Source organism: Hylobates moloch, unplaced genomic scaffold (genome assembly GCF_009828535.3).
Source record: "Hylobates moloch isolate HMO894 unplaced genomic scaffold, HMol_V3 SCAFFOLD_18, whole genome shotgun sequence".
Lineage (NCBI taxonomy): Eukaryota > Metazoa > Chordata > Mammalia > Primates > Hylobatidae > Hylobates > Hylobates moloch.
This window is the reverse complement of record NW_026652293.1, coordinates 54,437,493-54,460,258: the sequence shown is the minus strand read 5'-3', so window position 1 is coordinate 54,460,258 and position 22,766 is coordinate 54,437,493. Positions and strand designations below refer to the sequence as shown.

At 44.7% G+C, this 22,766-nt stretch overlaps 1 protein-coding gene and 1 pseudogene across 2 annotated transcripts in view; both read right to left on the bottom strand.

Annotated features, from left to right (window-relative positions):
* Positions 1 to 4,666: 4,666 nt before the first annotated feature.
* Positions 4,667 to 4,784, bottom strand: LOC116458166 (U6atac minor spliceosomal RNA; annotated as a pseudogene).
* A 6,139-nt stretch (positions 4,785 to 10,923) lies between these two features.
* MTARC1 (mitochondrial amidoxime reducing component 1) overlaps positions 10,924 to 22,766 on the bottom strand; it is a 32,669-nt gene continuing 20,826 nt past the window's right edge. Inside the window, exon 7 of one of the 2 annotated variants that reach the window (XM_032137581.2) lies at positions 10,924 to 17,294. In XM_032137581.2, coding sequence (XP_031993472.1) covers positions 17,168 to 17,294 — 127 coding nt within the window. In that variant the 3' untranslated portion in view covers positions 10,924 to 17,167. The remainder of the gene's footprint in view (positions 17,295 to 22,766) is intronic. The other variant, XM_032137582.2, reaches the window with a different exon arrangement.

The window sequence follows — 22,766 nt, the reverse complement described above, 5'->3', positions numbered from 1 at the left end:
TACTACAGCACAGAAATAAAGAAAAAGGGAATGGGAGAGAAGAGGTAGGTGTGGGGAGGCGATATGAAAACATGGAACAAGTGCTCTGCTTTTAGAATAACCAGAACTTTGAGCCCAGAATATTTCTTTTCTTTTAATAAATAAATCTTTTATAATCTTACTTCTGTGGCTGGTGGGGAAAAAAGTCCTTCAAGTCCCCAAGGAATGTTAGGAAAACCTCCATTAAATTCTAGTCTTCAAATCTGAGTCATAATAACTATAATAAACTCTGGGAGTGTTTCTTTAGGGTTTCTCTTTTAGGGTGGAGAGGAGACAGCAAAAAGAATAGGCAAGTTTTCACAAGAAAAACTTGTAAATAGGCAAGTATAACAAGAAAATGTGTAAACTGGGATGGCTTCATAATTAGGCATAGTCTAATTGTGCTTATGTGTCTAGTCAAGAGTTCCAGGGGAAGAAGGTGTTGGGGATGAGGGAGTAGGATTGGGTTGGGGGTAGTAGACTATTAAGGCATCATGCTCCTTCCCATGGAGGGCATGTATAATGGTTAATATTAGGTGTCAACTTGATTAGATTGAAGGATGCAAACTATTGTTCCAGGGTGTGTCTGTGAGGGTGTTGCCAAAGGATATTAACTTTTGAGTCAGTGATCTGGGCAGGCACCATCTAATCAGCTGCCAGTGCAGCCAGAATAAAAGCAGACAGAGGAACATGGAAGGAGTAGACTTGCTGAGGCTTCCAGCCTTCATCGTTCTCTCCTGCTGGATGCTTCCTGCCCTCGAACAACAGACTCCAAGTTCTTCAGCTTTTGGACTCTTGGATTTACACCAGCAGTTTGCTGGGGGCTCTGGGGCCTTCAGAAGGCTGCACTGTCAGCTTCCCTACTTTTGAGGTTTGGGGACTCGGACTGGCTTCCCTGCTCTTCAGCTTGCAGACAGCCTATTGTGGGACTTCACCTTGTGATCATGCAAGTCAATACTACTTAATAAGCTCCCCCTCATTTATACATCTATCCTATTAGTTCTGTCCCTCTAGAGAAACCTGACTAATATAGCATGTGTATGTGCTGTTCCCTTTGCTAGGAATGCTTGTCCCTACTCTGACCCTAAGCACCACCACACCCTTCCTTCCTGGAGCTCAGGCCGTTATCCTCCAGGGCTCTGTTGAAATGTTCCCTGGGCACCCCGCAATCTGCTTCACAGCACTCATCACATTTGTCACTTGTGTAATTTGTTGCTTATCCCAGGCTTCCGTATTACACCATAAGCTCCATTAATGACCGTGTTGTCTGCCTTGGTTTTGTTCATGATGAGCACAGTGCCTGGCCCACAGTACCAGCTCACTAAGTATTTAGCAAAGGGCTTTATGAGGTCATCCCTGGCTCCAGCACCTCACAGTCTTTATGGTGACTGTTCAGAGGGCAGCTAAGCAGAAAAGAAGTTTTCAACAAGTTTTCCCTCTCAGTACTACATGGCAAATCACATCTCCAAACTGGGGAGTGTGCCTGAACAGTCAGGTCTGGCAGAGAGAGGATTTATTGCCCTAGGTTTAAAAAAGCAATCTCGACATAACTTCCAAAGGCATTGGCTGCTTGGAAGAAGTGAGTCCCTTGGGTCATTCCCTTCATTATTGTGAACTCGTGGCTGAGCAGGACAGAAATGTCACACAGGTGGACTGAGAACAAAACGATTTCAGATACAGGAGCCCCAAAGTGGCATCCCAAGGACAGGTGCTCAGAATTACATGACTTGGTTTTCTGTTGAGCTATTTCTGTCTTGGATAATTATGGCATGAGCTCTAGGCCAGTGGTGGGAATTAATTGATTTTAATTCTCCTGTAAAGATTCTCTTAAGTAAAAGTAAACCATTTGCAAACTGGAGTTCTTTGAGTTATTGGTAACAACTTACTTTGCACACACCTCATAGCACACTGGTTAATAGCCCCCGCCAAATAACTAATATTGAGGCACTTTGCTAATGTATGCAAAGTGCTTGTAAGTATTATGCTATTAAATCTTCACAACATCACAGGTAGGTATTAGCACCATCTTACCTATTTTATGGCTATCCAAACAGAGGTCTTCAAAAGTTAGAAAATCTGCACAGTCACAGAGCCAGTGGAGCCACAGCTGAGGCATGGACAGGCTGCTCTCCTACCACCTGCCAGGCCCCTCTTGCCCAGCTCATGAGGTCCAAAGTTTTCTCAACAAACTGCTTGGTGTCAATGTTGTAACCTGGAGCATTGCCCTGCAGCAGAAAGGCAGGCCTGGACATTCGCATGTCAGCATGGGGCAAATCTGATAATTTCCAGTTGAGATCCAAGAAAAAGAAAAGCTCTCCACATGCCAACAACATTGTTATGAAGCTCTCTTGACCCAGCTACCCAACAGTGATCCCAAATATTTGGTCTCTCCAGTGTGTGTATGGGGGTGAGGGGCAGCTGGGCATGTAGCCTTGTACACTTAGCACTTGGAGAGGTAGGGACAGGGGTCTAAATTAAGGGAAATGCTGCCCAGCGGCTGGCTTTGGGAAGCATGCCCAGCAGCCATGTGGAAGTTCACTGCATTGAGGTGAATTACACCAGGTGGGGTGAGTACAGGAGAAGGAAGTAGAAGTCGAGCCTGCTTTTCAAAATTACCCTGCAGGCTGTTGTCCCCAGAAGAAGAGATCAACCTCAGGGGAGACCAGAGTCCTAAACACAAAACAAAAGAGTAATAAGGGAGGAAGCAAATGAAATTGCTTATCTCATTTATTTATTTTTCTCTCCCATTTCCGCCTATGTGCCTCCAACTGAACTCCCCCTACTCTCTGGTTTCCTGGCCACTATCTGGCCAATAACCTCCACATTAGCATCCCCAGCCCCTCTGTGCCCCCTGTAATCTCTTTTCCAGGCTTTGCTGAGGACTGTATTTACTGCCACACAGGATTTCCGTAGGTGATAACAGCAGGGCCTGGTTGGCTTGTCCCTCTGTTCAGAGCCAACCCTCGGCTTCTTGTGGTGTCTTCTTACAGCAAGGGAAGAATCTTAATTTCTCCCAAGAATGTGACTCCCTTTAAGTGTCTTACCTACACTCAACAACTAAGCAAGCCTCTTGATGAGCAGCCCTTCACTCTCACATCCTCAACACTGTGGATTGAGAATTTACATTTTTTTAAAAAGGCGGGGCACAGTGGCTCATGCCTGTAATCCCAGCACTTTGGGAGGCTGAGATGGGAGAATCGTTTGAGGCCACAAGTTTGAGACCAGCCTGGCCAACATAGGGAGACTCCATCTCTACAAAAAAATTTAAAAAAATTAGCCAGGAATGTGCTACTTCGGAAGCTGAGGCAGGAGGATTGCTTGAGCCCAGGAGGTTGAGGCTACAATGAGCTGTGATCACACCACTGCACTGCAGCAGCCTGGGTGACAGAGCAGGACCCTGTCTCTAAAAAAAAGTAAAAAATAAATGTAAAATCGGGTCTGTTCTGCTCTGTATGTGTATGAGTGCCCCACATGGAAAGCCAAGAGACATAAGAGGTGCTGAGGGGAATTTTCCAAGGCGGGTCACCCACTCACAAATCTCTAATCTGGGGATCGGATTGTGGGACGGACCTCCAGAACCCACCCCTCCAGGACTCTGACAGGCGTCGTCAATCCAGGTCCGCACAGGAAGCGGACCCTTGATGGCCATTCTCACAGAACATGTCCCCACCCTACCACATTCGCTCACCCCAGGCTGCTAGCTTTTCACTCAAAAACATATGTGCTTTACAGGGTGATGTGTTCTGTTTTTTAACTTCCTACTAATGTGTAATGCACATTCAGACAAGTACACAAGTCGCATGCTTAATACATTTTCACAAAGTGGACAAACTTGGGTCATCAGCACCAGATCAATAACAGAGTATTTCCCATGGCCAGAATCTCTTGTCTGCACCCGGCCCCATCACCACCCACCTCCTTCCCACCCAGTGTAACCACTGTCCTGACTTTGAGCACCACACATCAGGCTTGCCTCCCAGGGGTCACTCTTTAGAAGCTGATTCCAGAGATGCGCAGAGAAGACTTTACTTTTTCTTCATCAACAATGCCTGAGGTTGGGGAGGTTTGTGGAGCCTGATCTGGGTGTTCTATGTTACTTTTAACTGTCAAGATCCCTAACACCTTAACACCACATAAACTGGAGGAATCATAGGGACAGGATTATCCCAGAGAGAAACACAGCGGTGGGCAGCCGGCCAAGTGTGGAGGAAAGTGAGATGAGATCAACAAGATGAAGGCATTGTCAAGAGTCAGGAGCTGCAAGAGGTCGGGGCCCCCAGGGACAGACTGCAAAGAAGGCAGGAAACTTAAATATAAGCTCATATTTTTACCAAAGGGAGAGAGAAAAGAATTCCAATCCCTTCCTGCAGTCTTCATCCCATCATTGTATCTTTCAATTTCTTCCCCATTCTAGGGACACTATTATAAGCAAAGCCACACCCTCTATCTCTTTAAACACCCATTGCACAATAGAAATATAATGTGAGACACACGTAATTTTTTATTGCAGTGAAAGATACATAACATTTACTATTAGTGGCATGTAGTGCATTCACAATATTGTGTAACTGACACCACTATCTAGTTCCAGAACATTTTAATCATCACAAAGGAAACCCCGTACCAATTACACAATCATTTTCCATCCTCAAAACCATGGTTAGATGCCACAAAGAAGTTGGCAATGCCAAAGTTATATGAGTGTTGTACAGGCCTCTTCCATTCTTGTCAAGGGGAATGCTAACCTTCTCTTCTTTATACAACACTCACATATGTAATTTAAAATTTTTTAGTAACCACATTAAGAGGTGAAAAGAGACAGATGAAATTAATTCTAATGCTTTCTTTAACCCAATATTATATAAGCTATTATCATTTCACATGTAATCATTATAAAAAAATTACAAAAATAGCTTACATTTTCAATTGTACTGAGTCTTTGAAATTGGGTGTGTATTTTACATGCACAGTGCATCTTAATTTCTACTGGCCACGTGTCAAGCACTCAACGACCACATGTGGTTAATGGCTACCATGTCAGACAGTGCAGCTCTAAATAATTCATAAGATTCTATCAACATCCTAAATCATCTTTTTAAAAAGTGATTCTTACATATGCAAAGATTCTAGGCTATGGTTTCAATATAAATTTTATGAATTTTAATTAACGACATTTTAAATGGAAAAACTAATATTAATTTTAACATAGGCTGGGCACAGTGGTTCAAAACTGTAATCCCGCAGCATTTTGGGAGGCCAAGGCATGTGGATCACTCTTGAGCCCAGGAGTTCAAGAACAGCCTGCGCAACATAAAAAACCTCATCTCCACAAAAAATACAAAATTTAGCCAGGCAGGGCTGGGTCCCAACTACTCATGAGGCTGAGGTGGGAAGATGGCTTGAGTCCTGGAGGTGGAGGTTGCAGTAAGCTGAGATTGCACCATGGCACTCCAGCCTGGGTGACAGAGCGAGTCCCTGTCTCAGAAAAGAAATTTAATATAAATTCACTTTCTTAATTATAAAAAATAAAATATTTGGAAGCTACAGAAAGAAAAAGTAGCTGTAAGTCCTAAAACAAGAGCAAGGATAATCACTTTTTAGCACCAGGTGTGTTAGGACTTCTTTGTGGTTCTTTGCTCATCATATAGCAAATGAAAACTAAATACCAACACAGCCACTCACCCAGAGACAAACATGCAGACGTTCAAAGGGTCATGACTATCAGCACACAAGGCCAGGCAGGGTGACCCCTGAGAACAGCGGCAGATTTGTCCCATGGCCTGTCCCCTCCTATTTCATCAGCAATTTTCTAGCAAACCAGGAGCTTGCACCAGCCAAATCTAGAAACCTGGACTCAGCCCAGCATCATGGGAAGCTGCCCTGGTTTTAGGGGATGCAGTTGGTCCCTTCCACCAGGGCCCTGTGGAAGATACATCTAGAATGGTCATACCTTTGCGCCTCTGCAATTATGTGCCTGAGTGTCCCAACTCCGCCACCACCAGAGCTCCCTCCCTTGTGCTGCCTTGTGCTTATTGGGGTGTCCATGAAGACTCCCTTTATCAGGAAGTCTTTAAAAGAAGGGGAAATGTCCCTTTTGTTGAGGACTCAGGTGGGAAGAGGAGTGAAGGCAATGGATGAATTCACTCCCCTTTTAAAACTCCTTCCAACCTTCCAACCTCCAGATCTTTCTAGCATTCTCTCTCCCACACATTTGGACCTAAGCTTAAAAATATGACCTGGGTAATGAGGAGGTGAGTTAACTAGTTTGTATCCAAGAGCCTTTCCAACCCAAACATTCCAGAGTGTTAGGATGCCATTCATTCCTCCACCTGACAGACATACAGACACACACACACAGAAATCCACACATTGCCTGAGTCTCCAGTTCCACCCCATAGAGAAGCACACAAAGGAAGGAGAATAGGTCTCCTCAGCCCTGCTAACTCACAGGAAATACACAGATGGCTAAAAAGAAGCACTGTTATTTAGCATCCATGCTCAGAAAGAAGAAAATCTAGCAGAAACCAGAGCTGATATCCAAGAATGCAAAAATATTTTTGGGGGGATGCTTCATGCCACAATGCCCCAAGTTGGAAAAAAAATGCGCTATTTCATATGTTTATAACAACATCTGATTTGATATTATACAGTTTTGCTTCGTCACAAACCAGAACAAATACTGTCAGATTTATTACATCCTTCTATTCTAAGACTTAAGTAATCATAGTTAGTAATGGAGCCATTCCACAGCTTAAGGGAAAGCTTTACAATTCTTTGGGACCTATGATTCCTGAGAGGCAGGTTATTTCAAGAAGAATTTAAGGTTTTGAAGGTCTCAACAGAGGTTGAAATTCATCCCTTCCATTTCACAGGAAAAGAGTTTCCTCTGAAGCTTGGCTGGGAGGGAGGGAGAGAGGAAAACAAGTTGGCACAGACTGTCACTGAGCTCTTAGCGAATGGGGCCATCGTTCATCAACATTCCCAATCTTTACCTTGCCTTTCTTTAAAAAGAAAGAAAGGAAAGGTAGAGAGGAAGAAAGAAAGAAAGAAGAAAGAAAGAGAAAGAAAGAAAGAAAGAAAGAAAGAGAGAGAAAGAAAGAGAAAGAAAAAGAAAGAAAATACCATTGGCACTCATGCTTTTAAAATTGTTAATGCTGTATTTGGGACCCCCTTATTTGTTGATTCACTAAAAGAAACTAGTTGATTTTTATAAGGAAATTAAATTTTCTTACAAAACATGTTTTCTCATTTACTCCCCCACACATGCATGCACACACAGTCATTTGTTACATGATTTGTGGACAATTGTTAAGCCCCAAGCATTGCCTCTGCTTGGCTGACAAATTCAGGATTCGTTAATGATGTGTTCATTGACTCTGTTGCGTGGAGGCTCAGGTTGTGGGTTTGGTACCTTCAGAGCTTCGCTCCCTTTCAGGGCATACATGGTCCTCTCCTACATCCAAAAGTGGGGCTGTGGTCCCCTGAGGGCTGGGGGAGGTGTGTTTGGATCAGTGTGACCCCATCACTCAAAATGAGCACATCCATGCTTAGCGATGAAGTATTCTATTGGGTTCCATTTTTCTCAGAAAGCCAGAATTTGTTACCCCAGTATTTCTTTAGATACCACTAAGAAGAATGTCAACATTAATGTGGGGTGAGTAAGAGTGATGGCAACTTGGTCTACAGAAAATCAAGTAAAATTTTGAACAGCTTAGAGTCTTTATAAAAATGAGAATTTCTAGGTTCCATTGCAGAACTACTAAATCAGGATATCTGAGAATCTGACAGAGGAATCTACCCATGGTTCACAGGTGATTCAAATACACACACCAGTCTTAAAGGTCCTTTCAGTAAGTCATAAGCAATCGTTTTAAAACAAGATTGTAGGATCAAACCAGTTTCCGGATGAAGGTACTACCACTCTTCAAATTCATTCTTCCCAACTTATTTTGTAGCATTGCCAGAAGGCACAAGCCTTGAGTTCTAATTCTAGCCCATCACCTATAATGTGGACAAGTTACTTAACCTCCCCAAAGCTCAGTGACATGCGTTATACATTCAGAAGAAGAGTGATGATATGTAAGCAGCTTACAAAAGACTTTCACATCTATCCTACCTCACTGGGTCATCAGCAAGATCTAATCGTATAGGGTGGATGAAGGTGCACTGCAGGTTTCATGGCACTTTACAAACGCAATGTACACTTAGAACGTGGTCCTACTGGGTTTTGTTTGTGGGTTTTAGTTTTATTTTGTTTTGTTTTGAGATCAAAATATCTGCTTTTTTTCTGATAGAAATTCCATTGCTTTTGTATTCCTAAACTACATCCTCCAGCCTAGGTTTTATCAGTAATACTGAATCCCAATATTGAATTTATCTCCCCGGCCTTGGGCAAAACTGGAGAACTACAGGCATCTCCCAACTAGGGAAGGGTCTTTTCTGCCAAAATCACCACTTGGACCAAAGGGACCAGGGTCCTAGCACCTTGAAAGCAGCAAGAGCCCAAGTAGAAAAGAGAAGGAGAAAGAGCAGAGCTCAAACTCACTGCTTCCAAATTTACCAATCAGATCTCCCCCAAACAAGAGAGTGTGAGGAGGCAGAGAGGGGCCAAGACTAAGGAATGTCTCTTCATTTGGACATACTAGGGATAAGTGTGATTATAACACATTTATTGTAGCTAAGTTATCTGTATCCCCAAATTCCTCAATTTTTTGTTCTTTGAGCCCATTGTGCTTACACATTAGGCCCAGTCATATATAGGAATATATAGATTATAGGGATAGCATCTTCGGAGAGGGAATCAACTCCTACCCCCATCTCCAGTGTCACTTCCATGTAGATCTTTCTAGAAAGGTACTGTGTGTTTTGCCCCATAAGGTTCTGAGATGGGCCAGTACAGTACATTGTGTTCTTCAAGGCCTTTCTGTAGTCAAGATAAAAGTTGTCGATCCTTTTCTATTTTCCATCTCAAATTATGTCCAGACATCACACTGCCCAACAGAATCTATCAGAGACTGTGCAGCAAAATCAAGTGATATCACAAAGGTAACTCAACAATAAAATGACAATAAGATGCTCTAGATTTGAACATAAACCCCCCCTAACACCAAATTACCAAGGAGTCTGAAGTCCAAAATTAAATTCCAAGTTAAGGGCCAAAGAAGGCAAAATGAGAAATTAAAATCTGAAGTTAAATTATCTCACTCTCAAGTTCAAAAACATTACATTGCAATTTCTTATTCTTTTTGGTGCCAGCAAGAAGAGTTCTGAATGAGCTGCGCGGTGTTGGTGTTCTTTCAGCAGCAGTAGCCTAGGATGCCTTTCCAGGAAGGGACTTTAGAGTTGGGATTAACGCAACTCCAAGTCTCTGAAGTGTTGTACCATTTTAAATTATTTTTTAATTGTGGTAAAATATACATAACATAAAATGTACCACCATAACCTCTTTTTTATTCTTTTAAAGACAGGGCCTCACTCTACCACCCAGGCTGGAGTACAGTGGTGTGATCATAGCTCACTGTAACTGTGAACTCCTTGGCTCAAGCTATCCACCCACCTCAACCTTCCAAGTAGCTAGGGCTAAAGGCATGCACCACCATGCCTGGCTAATACTTTCATTTTTTGTAGACATAGGGTCTCACTATGTTGCCCAGGCTGGTCTTGAACTCCTGGCCTCAAGTGATCCTCTTGCCTTGGCCACCACAACCATTTTTTTTTAAGTGTACAGTTCAGGAGTATTAAGCACATTCACTTTGTTTTGCAACCAATCTCTGGAACTCTTTTCATCTTGCAAAACTGTAACTCTATACCCATGAAACAACTCCTCCTCATTCTCCATTCCACTCATCCACTGGCAACTAGCATTCTACTTTCTGTTTCTATTTTATATCCAGAACAGTGTGACTGCTCTAGGTAGCTTATATTAGTGGAATCATATAGTATTTGTCCTTATATGAAAGGCTTATTTCACTTAGCATAATGTCCTCAGGGTTCATCCATGTTATAGCATGTGTCAGAATTTCTTTCCTTTACAAGGCTGAATAATATTCCATTGTATGTATAGGCTACATTTTGTTTATCTATTCATCTGTCAGTGGACATGGGCTGTTTCCATTTTTTTTCTTTTGCTATTGTAAATAATGCTGCTATGAACATGGGTGCGTGTACCTCACTTTTTAAATTGCTCAAGAAGTTCAAACAACACAGGAGATGATCACAGCACAAATTTAGAAAATAATCCAGTCCCCAGTCCCAGATAATTTATCCAGACAAAACTCATTCCTAAAGCCCAATACTTGGTGTTGCCAAAAATGACAGCAGATTCAGAAGGGAAAATCGCTTTAGAAGATTCTTTAAAGGGAAAAAGGGTAAATGGTTTTAATTGAAGTGCTGTTCATTCATTGCCAGGTGACCATAATCCTTGGAGAGGCTAATTACGGCACCATTTTTTTTTGTTTTGTTTGTTTGTTTTTTGTTTTTTACCATATCTGGGGGAAATGAGTTTATTCCTGTAAACAGTCTGCTCTGACAGTAGCATTTGAGACATTACTGCTTTAAATGCATTTTCATGGTTCAAAATAATAGCACTATTAAAAAGTGTTTCTTCAACAAGGATTTGTTTTCTCCCTAAGAAGCTTAAAATGTGGACACCACAAATAATGACCAAAGCTGCTGAGTATGGCATAACAAAGAGAAAACAAAGCACTCATCCTGTCCTCCAGATCATGCCCAGAACACTGTCTGCCAACATGTGGCTTGCCAACTGGAATGATGCAAATGTCAGACCCACATCTGTGGAAAAGGGGCTTGTCCCACAGGAAGCAAGCTATTGGGGAATGGGGAGAATGATATAATTAGAAATTTAAGACACAGTGTAACTCAGAAAAATGTTGGCTGGGCAGCACATTGCTAAGACTTGAAATCTTTATTTTGTTCTCTTTTCAAAAGCCTTGTGAGCATAATGAGAAGAATATGGCTTTAAGAACTAAGATTCACCCCATCAGGCATTAATGGTGTCCAGAAACTATGTGAACAATCTTACTTGACATCCCCAAGACGTTTATATCTGTCCAACGCAAAATCAGAGGGGGGAACATGTTAATTTTCTCAGCCTTTTGATAGCACATATACAAGATCTCTTAGCCCCACAAAAGCTCCAAATATATTCTCTAGGACTTCTACTGCCTTAAAATATAGACTTGCATTTATCTTGGCCACATTAACGAGATCTGTTTGACCAATACATTTATATTTATGATGACTAAGGGCAGATTATGGTTGTTAAAATTTGTCCTTGGGACATGAAAACACTCTTCTGTCATTAATACATTTTATAATATAAACTATGATGTCAGGTCAACATAAAGGGTAAAAACGTTCCTAAAGTATGCACACATCATTTTTTAAAGCAATTGAGCCTAATGGAATAACAAAGGTCATCATAACAAACCATTACAGCCTTGGTCTTGGCAACTCTGGCCACAGAAGAACCTCCAAGAAACGATCATCATTCCTCCAATGTTATGGCATCCAGACGACAGGAATGGCTCGCAAATGAGTCATACGGGCTCAGATCCGCGGTAGCTATGTGAGCGCTGGACGATCAATTATTCATGTGTTTACAAAGAGCTTTCCTGGTTGATGTTAACCAGAGCTGCCTGCAACGAAGAGCTCTCCAGCTGTCCTCGGCCATCCTGGGCCTCGGACTAACAAGCGGCTTTAATTGCTAGGCAGGTCATGTGGAAGGTGCTCCTCCCCTCGACCCAGTAAATTCAATCTCTCTGAGACTTTGTTAGGTGTAAAAGTGTTAATCAGAAATAATTACAACAACAATAATTTACAGTACTCCCAGTAAATTCTAAAGAGGGAGACAAAAGTTAGACTTAACTTAGTTCCCACAGGGATCCACCAGGATTGGAGACTGACCAATACCAGGTCAGGGATCGGTAGAGGGCATAACAAATGCCAGGGAAGGGGAGGGACTAGGGGTTGTGGGTTTCACAAGGAAGGTAAGAGGAAGAGCAGTCTAGAATGCTCTGTAAAGGTAAAGGAGCATGACTGAGGACCAGCAAGGGTGAATGCACTAGATTGGCCAACAAATAGCCAAATGTGAGTGAACTTGACCTGTCCATCAAAAATGGCCTTGGAAGAGGCTGAATGGGAAGTCACTTCTCAGTCCTTTTTGTTACTTTACACAACCTACAGCCTGTCCAGGAAGAATAATAATGTAATTAAGGCAACTCTTCTCTCTGAGCCAGGCCGCAGAGCATGGGAGCAGGTGCCCCACCACCCAATTCCTCAGCTGTGTTTGGAGGAAGAGCAGAGTTATAGTCAGAGCTGTGGCCCAAGCCTCTTCCTTTGAAGAGAGTGTGGTCAGAGCAGACCAAGGGATGCCTCAGGGGCTTTTTTATTATCCCAGTTCCAAGAACATTTGTGGTACCGAGCCAGATTCTTCCTCTTGCTTGAAATTGGGTAACTTTAGATATCATCATAACTCATTCATCCATTCAGAGAAAGTGGTTGAAGCAAACAATCTCTGTTCTTGCAGACAGCAAAACACAGTAGTGCTTTGTGCAGACACAGGTAGAGTCAGGGCCATAGGACTTCTGAGGTAATTCTGCTTTGTAGGGTGGAAGGCAACACTAGTTGAGAGGAGTTACAATAGAACGGAAAAGCTAGGGCCGGGCGTGGTGGCTCACAACTGTAATCCCAGCACTTTGGGAGGCCGAGGCGGGCAGATCACGAGATCAAGAAATCGAGACCATCCTGAACAACATGGTGAAACCCCGTCTCTACTAAAAATACAAAAATTAGCTGGGTGTGGTGGCGTGCACCTGTAGTCCCAGTGAGAGGTGAAGCCAGCTGGACTTCCTGGGTCTAGTGGGGACTTGGAGAACTTTTCTGTCTAGCTAGAGGATTGTAAACACACCAATCAGTGCTCTGTGTCTAGCTAAAGGATTGTAAATGCACCAATCAGCACTCTGTAAAAACTCACCAATTGGCACTCTGTGTCTAGCTAAAGGACTGTAAATGCACCAATCAGCACTCTGTAAAATGGAGCAATCGGCAGGACATGGGCGGGGACAAATAAGGGAATAAAAGGTGGCCACCCCAGCCAGCAGTGGCAGCCCATTTGGGTCCCCTTCTAAAGCTTTGTTCTTTCGCTCTTCACAATAAATCTTGCTGCTGCTCACTTTGGGTCCGTGCCACCTTTAAGAGCTGTAACACTCACTGCAAAGATCCGCAGCTTCATTCTTGAATTCAGCAAGACAAAGAACCCACCAGAAGGAACCAATTCAGACACACCAGCTACTCAGGAGGCTGAGGCAGGAGAATTGCTTGAACCTGGGAGGTGGAGGCTGCAGTGAGCTGAGATCTCACCACTGCACAGCCTGGCAACAGAGCGAGACACGGTCTCAAAAAAAAAAAAAAAAAAAAGGAAAGAAAGAAAGAAAAGAAAGGAGAAGCTAGCAGAAGAGAAACAGGGCACCCCTCACCCCTCCCTGGCACATGAAGCATCCTGGAGCACTTTCATCACAGGTATTGTTGTAACTTACATCACAGGTATTGCTGTAAGGGCAAGATTAGAGAGAGTCTGGTTTCCCCTCCCTCACCCTAATCCACCCTCTCCATCCAAAAATGCATGTTTGGAAAATGAGCCCGAAGAAAGAGAGTGCTTCTCCCTAAGGCCCACAACAGGAGACCTGGTCTAAGACACTTCTCCACACCTCCTTTAACCTATCAAGTCCCAGTTCCATCCTTTTACTCCAGCAAGAGGGGCAAAGGAGAGGACAAGGGGAAGTGTCCCAAGAGAGGTCTCCTTCACATGGCGGGAACTTTTAACTTCTTCAGTCTTCCCATGAGTGCACCCCTCCTGCTAATTGGGATTCCTTGGCTCACTGGCATTCTGCCTAGAGATCAGAGGATCATTTCTCAAAAGACAGTCAAAAACAGACCTTTGGGAAGGGCAGCATTAAACACAGATGTCTTCATGAAGGCCCCTCCAGAGCCTTTTGCCTTTGAAGAGAAGTGAGGCAAGCAGGACCTTCCAAACTTATTGGTCCATGGAATTGTTTTTAGGAGCATCCCTAAAGGCAAACTTTCAGAATTCCATGGACCAATAAAACACGAGAAATGCAGTGTTAGGGTGTGGTAGCAACACTCCTATTATATCCACAGTCAAGGTCTGGTCTGAGAGCCACTCCGTCACTTTCAAGGAACTTTAATGTATCTGTTCTCCACCATCATGGGTTGCTTTAATTTGATACACTCTCAGAATGCTGGGAGCACTTGCCGGGAGTTTCAGCCTGCCATCACTGTTGGTGACAGCCTCATAAATGGTTTCCCAAAGTCCCATTTGGCTAGTCTAATTTACCTAACCTCCCCATGCACTCTTACCAAATTGGCAGACCCTCACAAGCTCATCTCCTCACCCTGCCCCGTTATCAGTAAAGGGAGAAGGAGAGGAGGAGTATTTCTCCCTGTAGGACAACTGCCTGAATTCCGTCAGCCACCCCCCACCCATCCCGCCACCGATTTCTTTCTGCCTTCGTGTGTATTAAGTTGCTGCCCTGGTCTTTTGGTTGGAAGTTTCTCATATTTTCTGCAGAAGACTCACAAAAGCAAGCCTTTAGGCAGCCCCTCCGGAGCCTGGCCCACATTGTCCTTTTCAAGACCTCCAGCTCTGAGTTTGTGACTCCCCACTATGGCTGCAGCATAAGTTGCCACACAGAGGAGACGCCCACTGAGGGTGGATATTTTGGCCTGACCCCAAATGTCTGTCATTTGCTGTTGTAAGATCTGAAAGTCTGGGATGGCCTACATTCCTGATCCTATATTTCAAGTGGAATAGTGTGCAAATGCTCAGTATCCAAAATAAATGGGATATCAGCTTTGTCTCTGGCATTAACCAACTCATTAAATATAAAATAAACACAAGTAAATGGCTTTTAAATCTCACTGACAGAAAGCTTGGCAACTACTCTGAGATTCTAGAGGTCACTGGAACTTCTCTCTTCAAACAGGAATCTTCCTCACACTGTGAGGCACAGAAGGACAGGTCTGCCCAGTGAGGAGGGCTTCTGGGTGCTCCCTTCCATGTGGGAGCTGCCCTGCAGAGCTAGCTACGCTGAGAGCCTGGCCATGGAGAATGATGGTTACTGCCCCGATAGGGCACAGAGAAGTGGCCGTTGGTTCTTACAAGTGGTTAGAAATTCAGGACTAAGGCTTTCACTTGCCACTAATTATAAATACCTAAGAAGAGCCACCAAACCTTGGGTTTCTGATTGCTCCCTACCTATTGGCTGTTCCCAGAGAGCCCATATTCACATGGTTTCCTAAATCCTGTGTACACTCACTCTCCCATGGGTCCCCCGGTCCCATTAGTAATGCTACTTGCTGAACACTTCGCTTTGTCTCAATCTATCTGTAGTTTCAACATCAACTGGACTTGTTGGGGAAGGTGATGGCCCAGGTTCTCTGGATAATTGATGTAATTATTCACCTCATGCCAAGCATGCAGAAAACAAATTGTAATAATTCACCAACCGTAAAACAAGCACATGCACCTCTTTGCTTAGAACTTTACTTCAGGGCTCAGCTAGATTTCAGCGATTACTGACCTCTTTTATAAAATCAAAGTGAAAAATGCACAGCTTTTGGTAAAAAGCATGTTGACTTGATAGTCCTTCAAAGGTGGGTGCTTGCCTGGGAGGCTACGGGTGAGCAGGTCCATTATGCAGAAGACCCAGCTGTGGTCAGGTGTCAGAATTATTGGCTTGCCCATTTACCTCAGTCAGCTTTCTTTTTTGTTTCCTTTTTCTTTTTTAGAGATAGGGTCTCACTCTATCACTCAGGCTGGAGTGTAGTGGTGCAGTCATAGCTCACTGCAGCCTCAATCTCCCGCTCCTGGGCTCAACCAATCCTTCTGCCTCATCCTCCCAAGTAGCCATAGCCAGCACTGCAGGCACGCACCACCACACCCAGTGCATTTAAAAAAAATTTTGTAGAGACAGGATCCCATTATATTGTCTGGGCTGGTCTCAAACTCCTGGGCTCAAGCCATTCTCCCACCTTGGCCTTCCAAAGTGCTGGAATTACAGGCATGAGCCCCTGTGCCCAGCCTCAGTCAGCTTTCACAGTCTAACTTTGTGCCAAGAAGTTAGTAAGATCTGAAACTAGTCAAAGTAGCTTCTATTTATTCACAGTTTTAAAAACATTTTTCAAGTTTAGTCAACTTCCCAATATAATCAAGGGACAAAATGGCAATAAAAAATACACTTCATCAGATCTTAGAGTTATACAATCAGTTAAAAAATAGATATTGGGTTTTAAACAACTGACATATGCTTTCCTTTTCCCCCTTTAAAGGTTTTCAGTCGTCTATCTGAAATCACTGAATCACTTTTCTTCTCCTCCACGGACTTCAGAACTTTTTCACCCGGAACTGGAGAAAGAGCACTCAGTCATTAGCTGAGGGGAATGGGAAGGATCCAGGGGACCTCCATGACTACACAACCACCCTCCTGGGCACCTTTAGGAAATTCAATGCTGTTGAGAAACAGCAGGGCCAGATCCAGATCTATGGAAAATTAATATCTGCAGTGCTTCCTGAAGGTCACCTCAGTCTTCATGCCATTTCAAAAGCTAGCCGGAGGCTTGAGAAGAAAAGGGAAGTGGCATTCCAGCCATATTTGGGGAGCATATTTAATTTTCATTGCATACCTCATGAACAGGGGCAATAACACATTCTAGGACATTCTTCCAGCCCACCCACTCTTCCTCTTTCTCTTCTTCTCTTTCCCTAACGAGTGGTAGTGACAGGATGCAAGTCTGCGCTCTTGGTAGATAAACGGAGAAGCAGGAGAAAGAACTATTCCATAATCAGTTAAACAGGGAGTTTTCAGAATCCTGTCTTGTCACTGAAGTGACTTACTGAAGTCCTACTAAGTTATTGATACTATATTTCTTTGCTTTTTGCACTGGGACATTGAAGCATTGAGACACGAGAAGTCCAAAAGAGCAAAAATGTGAAAATCACAAATTTAAAGAAAATGTTGAGGTCTCAGTTCTGAAACACCATGATTCAAGTGTTGTCATTTTTGAGAACATTTTTAAAAGGCGTCTAATATTCCAGGACATACAGTTCCCATTACTGGCCCAGCAGGTACACAGGGTCTCCCACTTTGATGGTCCCTGGGTTTTCCAGCACAAAATACTGCCCAAAGAGTGGTGATTTTCCATATAACTTTCGTTCTGAAGGGTCACACTGGCGATAACTGCAATAGGAAAAGATCATGATGAGTCACAGCCAAGCAGACGCAAGAGCTCAACCAGCACGTCGCTTCCATCCCACACAGGGCCTCCGCATGCGCAGCTGGAGAGGGCACAATCCCGTCAAAGGTCAACAGAACAGCGCCTCCTGGAGTGGGGCAGTGAACAGCCTGCCCAGCAAACAATGACAGAAGCATAAGCAATGGCCACATCCCCACATCTTTTCTCTACGTTCATGTTCCCCCTTTCGGCATTAAGACGTTAGATACTCGGCTGGGCGTGGTGACTCACACCTGTAATCCCAGCACTTTGGGAGGCCGAGGCGGGCAGATCACAAGGTCAGGAGATCGAGACCATCTGGCTAACATGGTGAAACCCCGTCTCTACTAAAAATACAAAAAATTAGCCGGGTGTGGTGGCGGGTGCCTGTAGTCCCAGCTACTCGGGAGGCTGAGGCAGGAGAATGGCGTCAACTCGGGAGGCGGAGCTTGCAGTGAGCCGAGATTGAGCCACTGTGCTCCAGCCTGGGCAACAGAGCAAGACTCTGCCTCAAAAAAAAAAAAAAAATTAGATACTCAATGTGTCTAGACATACTTTATCATCTTCCTTTGCCCTAGGCATCTTTCCTCCTATCTCCTCCATGTCTGTCACCTGAACCACCGTCCTAGCCATCACTTGGGCTGGGAGCCCATCCTTTTGCACCACTGTCCTCTCTTCCCACAGCCTGTCCACAGCTGCCCAGTTCCAAGGTTCTTCCTGTACAACATCATTTGACTTGGCTTGCTTTTCCTCATTCCAACTGTCACGATCTTGCTTCCAGCATGCTCAGACTATCATAATAACTTCTTAACCAACCTCTCTTCCTCATTCTCTACCTGTTTTCAATTCATTGTTGACACTGCACTATATCACTGTTTTAATTGTATTCTGGTCTTATCATTCCTAGGCTCACAAACATTCCATGGCTCCCCAGTGCCTAAAGAATAACATTCCAACTATTCAGCCTGGTGTGTAGGGCTCTACCTGGCCCCAGCCTGCTTTTTCAGACCTGTTGCCATCTGCTCCTTGCCTATGCCTCTGCAGCTCTCTGTTGGATTTCACCTTGCTTTGCATTATACTGACTCGGTGAGTCCTCTGTGATTCCTGTGGGATGCCCCTCCTCCAGGTCCCCATGCTTCAGAATTGTACCTGCCTCAAGGCCCAACTCAAACACCACATCTCCCAGGGAGGAAGCCCGGGTTCCCCCAGCTATAAGTAATTCCCCCGCCTCAATTCTCTTTGCCCCTCTAACACTCACATGTCTTGTCCTATAATGTCAGGGCACAAGTTTGTCTGTTCTACAAGGCAGAGTCCCTGGAGAACAGGAACTGTGATTAATGCTCTTGTACTGCTCATGCCCAATGCCCGGCCTCCTGCGTCACCTGTGACCCACCATTGTTTGCTAGCTGGATTAGTATGCTCACGAGCATAACCATCTGTCAGAGGTAGTATAAATATGAATATTTTTGTCCAGCAGAAAAATAAAGAAGCCACAGGGAGAGGGCACATGAGCAGATGTGTGGGACTCACATGGCAAGATTCCCCCACCTTCCCCACTGGGAAGAAGTTAACCTTCAGTTTTTTATTTAATCTAACCCTAATTTTACATCATTTTTATATTTAAAACATTTTTAGATAAATCATTCATTTTATTCTGCCTTGCTTTAAAAAAAAGTGAAAAAGTGACTGCAATAACTTGGTTCTAATGTTGTTCTTCAAATCAGAAATGGTTAAGGAGAAAACAGAGGGTCAAATCTAGAACCACCTTCTGGAGACCCGCAGCTCCTTCCCCAGACTGTAACCATCCTGTAGGCAGCACTGTGTCCACTTTGTTCTCTGTTGCATTCTCATGGCCTGGAACAGTGCCTCACACATACACTGTACCACTCAAAAATAATGTTGGTTGAACAACGAATGAACAAATGAATGAATGAATGAAAATAATGAGCTGCTGACGCAGGCTTCCCTGCCTTGCCAAGAGTATTTCCTCTCTCTGTAATCAGGTTTCTGCAATGCCCTTGGACCTGACAAACCAGGCATCTCTCCTAGCCTGGCTCTCCTCTTTCAGCATGCAACACTCATGACATTCTGAGATCTATCTGTCAGAGGTGACCTCTTCAGGAACAGGGGACACATCAGCTGCTTGTATGGGTGTTTCTGTTGCTGCCAAGCTCTGTAGTCTAAGAGTCCAGACTCTCGTTATCTTGGGGAGAAATTGAGAGTTGGAGTTCTGCGCATCACACATGGATAGTTTATAAGGAACTTTACACATGTTCTCTCTTTTAATCCTTACAACCTGCCTATGTGGGAATTTGTCTTTTCTTCATTTTACAGTTAAGTCTCAGGGGAGTAACAGACTTGCCTGAGATCACAGATCTAAAGGATCCAGCTGGGGCCAGAGCCCAGGCCTGGCTGACTTCAGAGTCTAGTGGACTCTTCCCACCCAGGATGTAACCCTGGTCATCGACATCCTCCTGAGTACACCCGCAGGCCTGAGAAGAACCGAGGGGCCTCCCAATTTAGTCATCTACACCAATTTCTAGCCACTTACATTTTTCACCTATCCCTTCCTGCCAGCCAAGCACATACACACTCACTCCCCCACCAGGTAATGAGGAGCAGAGGACCATAAAGAGTGGCTGCCCCTCCCGGCACAGCCTCCCTAAACTGCACAGGTCGGGGTGAGGGAGTTGCTTTGTGAAAGTGCAGGTGTGGTCACCGGCTCACAAGTGGCGGTCCACTCCGCTGTCTAGGAGTAGAAGCGGGAAGAGCTATGGGAGTGGAAAAGGGGTTCTCGGCGGGCCGGCCTGCCAGGGCTTTCCTACAGCTGCCTGGTTTTGCTGCGGGCTCTCACCGCCTCCTGCACCACCTCCTCCTGCTGCTGCTGCTGAAGCCCGCCTCCAGGATGCGGGAAGACTCAACGAGGTCACTAGCGGCCCCTTGTGGCAGTACGAGGTATTGCAAGCAGTCTATGAATTCGTGTGCACACGAAGTTCAACACTCTGAAATAGTATTCTTTCATACATGGGTCTTCTACGATTTTTTAAACATATGACTTTTCACATGTGTATTCCTGCTGGTATTAATAAATTAAAACTCGTTTAAAATCTTCCTTAGTGCACTTTCTCCTTAAATGAATACGAAACATAACTATTCTAATGAGGAGGAAGCCCAAGACACTTTATTTAGCTTAAAACCGAGGTCTCTATTATTTACAAGGTGCAATGTAAATGGAAACAGTTTGTTACCTTTAAAGTACCATGCACCACAGAGGGCTGCTTCTTGTTTACACTGCCTGGTTTACGCATTCACTGGTCAACGTCCAGGCCATGACTCCAGGCAGAGTATCTGGTCACTGCCTGATCCCACCACTGGCGTTCATGGGACCATAAGTCACCAGGGGCAGAAGCCATTCCTGAGGCCTCATGACTGCCTATCTCTATGGCCAAGTTAAGAATTAAACAGCATTGTTAATCGCAATACTTTGGGAAGCCAAGGCAGACACGTCACCTGAGGTCAGGACTTTGAGACCAGCCTGGTCAACATGGTGAAACCCTGTCTCTACTAAAAATACAAAAATTAGCCAGGCATAGTGGTGCATGCCTGTAATCCCAGCTACTTGGGAGACTGAGGCATGAGAATTGCTTGAACCCAGGAGGCGGAGGTTGCAGAGAGCTGAGATTGCTCCACTGTGCTCCAGCCTGGATGACAGAGTGAGACTCTGTCTCAATAAATAAATAAAGAAAAGAAAAGAATTAGACGGCATCGTGAATGTTCCCGGGAGAGGTGCCACAATGAACCTCCAGAGGCTGGCCACTGGAAAAGTTCATGTTAGGTTTCATTTAAAGCAGCCTCTGAGTATAGGAAGAAGTGCGCTCAGGCTTCTCCTCCTCTCAGAAGGTGTCAAGTTTATAAACGGGGGCTCTCAATGACCGCAGCTTACATGGTCACTGTGTACAGTATTTTATCATCTATAAAAATCCTATATTTTGCCTTATTCCAGTCTACCAGAAGAGGTACTACAAGTCCAGTTTATATACCAATAAACAAACTGTGAGTTGAAGAGCCTAAGCGACTTGCCAATGTCACACAATTGGGAGGTGACAGCCAGACTAGGGTGGAGAGTCTGTCTCCTCCCATGGAGTTACCACTGCTATATCTTCCGTGTTTAGCTCAGCAGAGCACAGCCTGACACAAGTGGCTGCTGGCAAATGTCATCACTGTCACAGTATTCGTGCATCCAGCAAAACGTTTTTTTTTGAGTACCCATGCAGTAACTGTGCTATATTCTTTCCATTAGGGGCAAGATTGTCATGGAAGCAACAATGGCAGACTCCAGCCATTCCTTCAACCATGGGGATCAGTGTGTACATCACTTTCCCTTAAGAAAGAAACGAAAAATTCCATTTTCATATTTTCCTGTTAGCAGACAGGCCTCCACTGTGCCGCCCGCCGTGAGTATTTTACAGACAAAGGCTCCCCTATGCCTCTGCATTTCATTTTCTTGCACTGCTGTGCCACCCCGGGTTCTCCCTGTGGGTGACTAACATCAGGAGGCAGGGCTGGGCAGGCAGAGAGGTCTCCCAGCTGAGCACTTGCATTCCAGAAGCAACCCCAGCCATGGGCACCATGAGTGCCCAGAGGCAGAAAGCGGTGAGGCTCTGAGCAACCTGCCCAACAGCAGAGAGGCTGTGGACACCACTGTTTGCTTCCCTTCCCATGATTTATGGGATGCGGCCAGGACTTTCTCTTCCCGATTTATGACCACCTGTCTTGGGAAGAACATAAATTACACATCCATGGCAATTTAAATCTCAGCAAGAGATAGGAGAAGACACCTAGGCTGGCCGCACTGTCTCCTGGGGTATTAGAAGCAATTAGGGCTGGATTGTTGGGCTTCACAAAGCCTGCAGAAGATCAGGGGGGTGTGCTGGCTCCTTGTGCCCCCCACCTTCCCACCCTCACTCTGTGTTTAGGGTCAATTATCCTCCTTCTATAAACACAGGCTCCCAGTGGAGGAAGAGGGGCACTGAAGATGCAGAGAACAAGCCCAAACTCGTGAAGTGCTTTGCGGAGGCCGTTTCTGCAAGAGCATAAACCTTCTAAATCCAGAGGGAAGGACGCCCCACACCGAGCAACACCCTGGGGGAAGAGAGAGAACGAGATGGACAAAAAAGGATGACAGCCAATTTCCCAAACCACTTGGCTGATTTACACAGAATCATCTATTTCTGTCCTGCCTCCCTTATTTTATAGGGAAGAACACTCGGGCCTGAGTGGGGCTGGGGGTAGGAGCACAGCAGTTGGTGTGCTGCAGATCCAGGTCTCCTGACTCCCAGCCTGGGATCTTCCCGCTGGCCCACCCTGCTTTTTACCCCTATTAGCTCCTCTGTGGCCATGGAAAACAGGAAGACTGAGTTCTGGTTTGTTCTGATGGT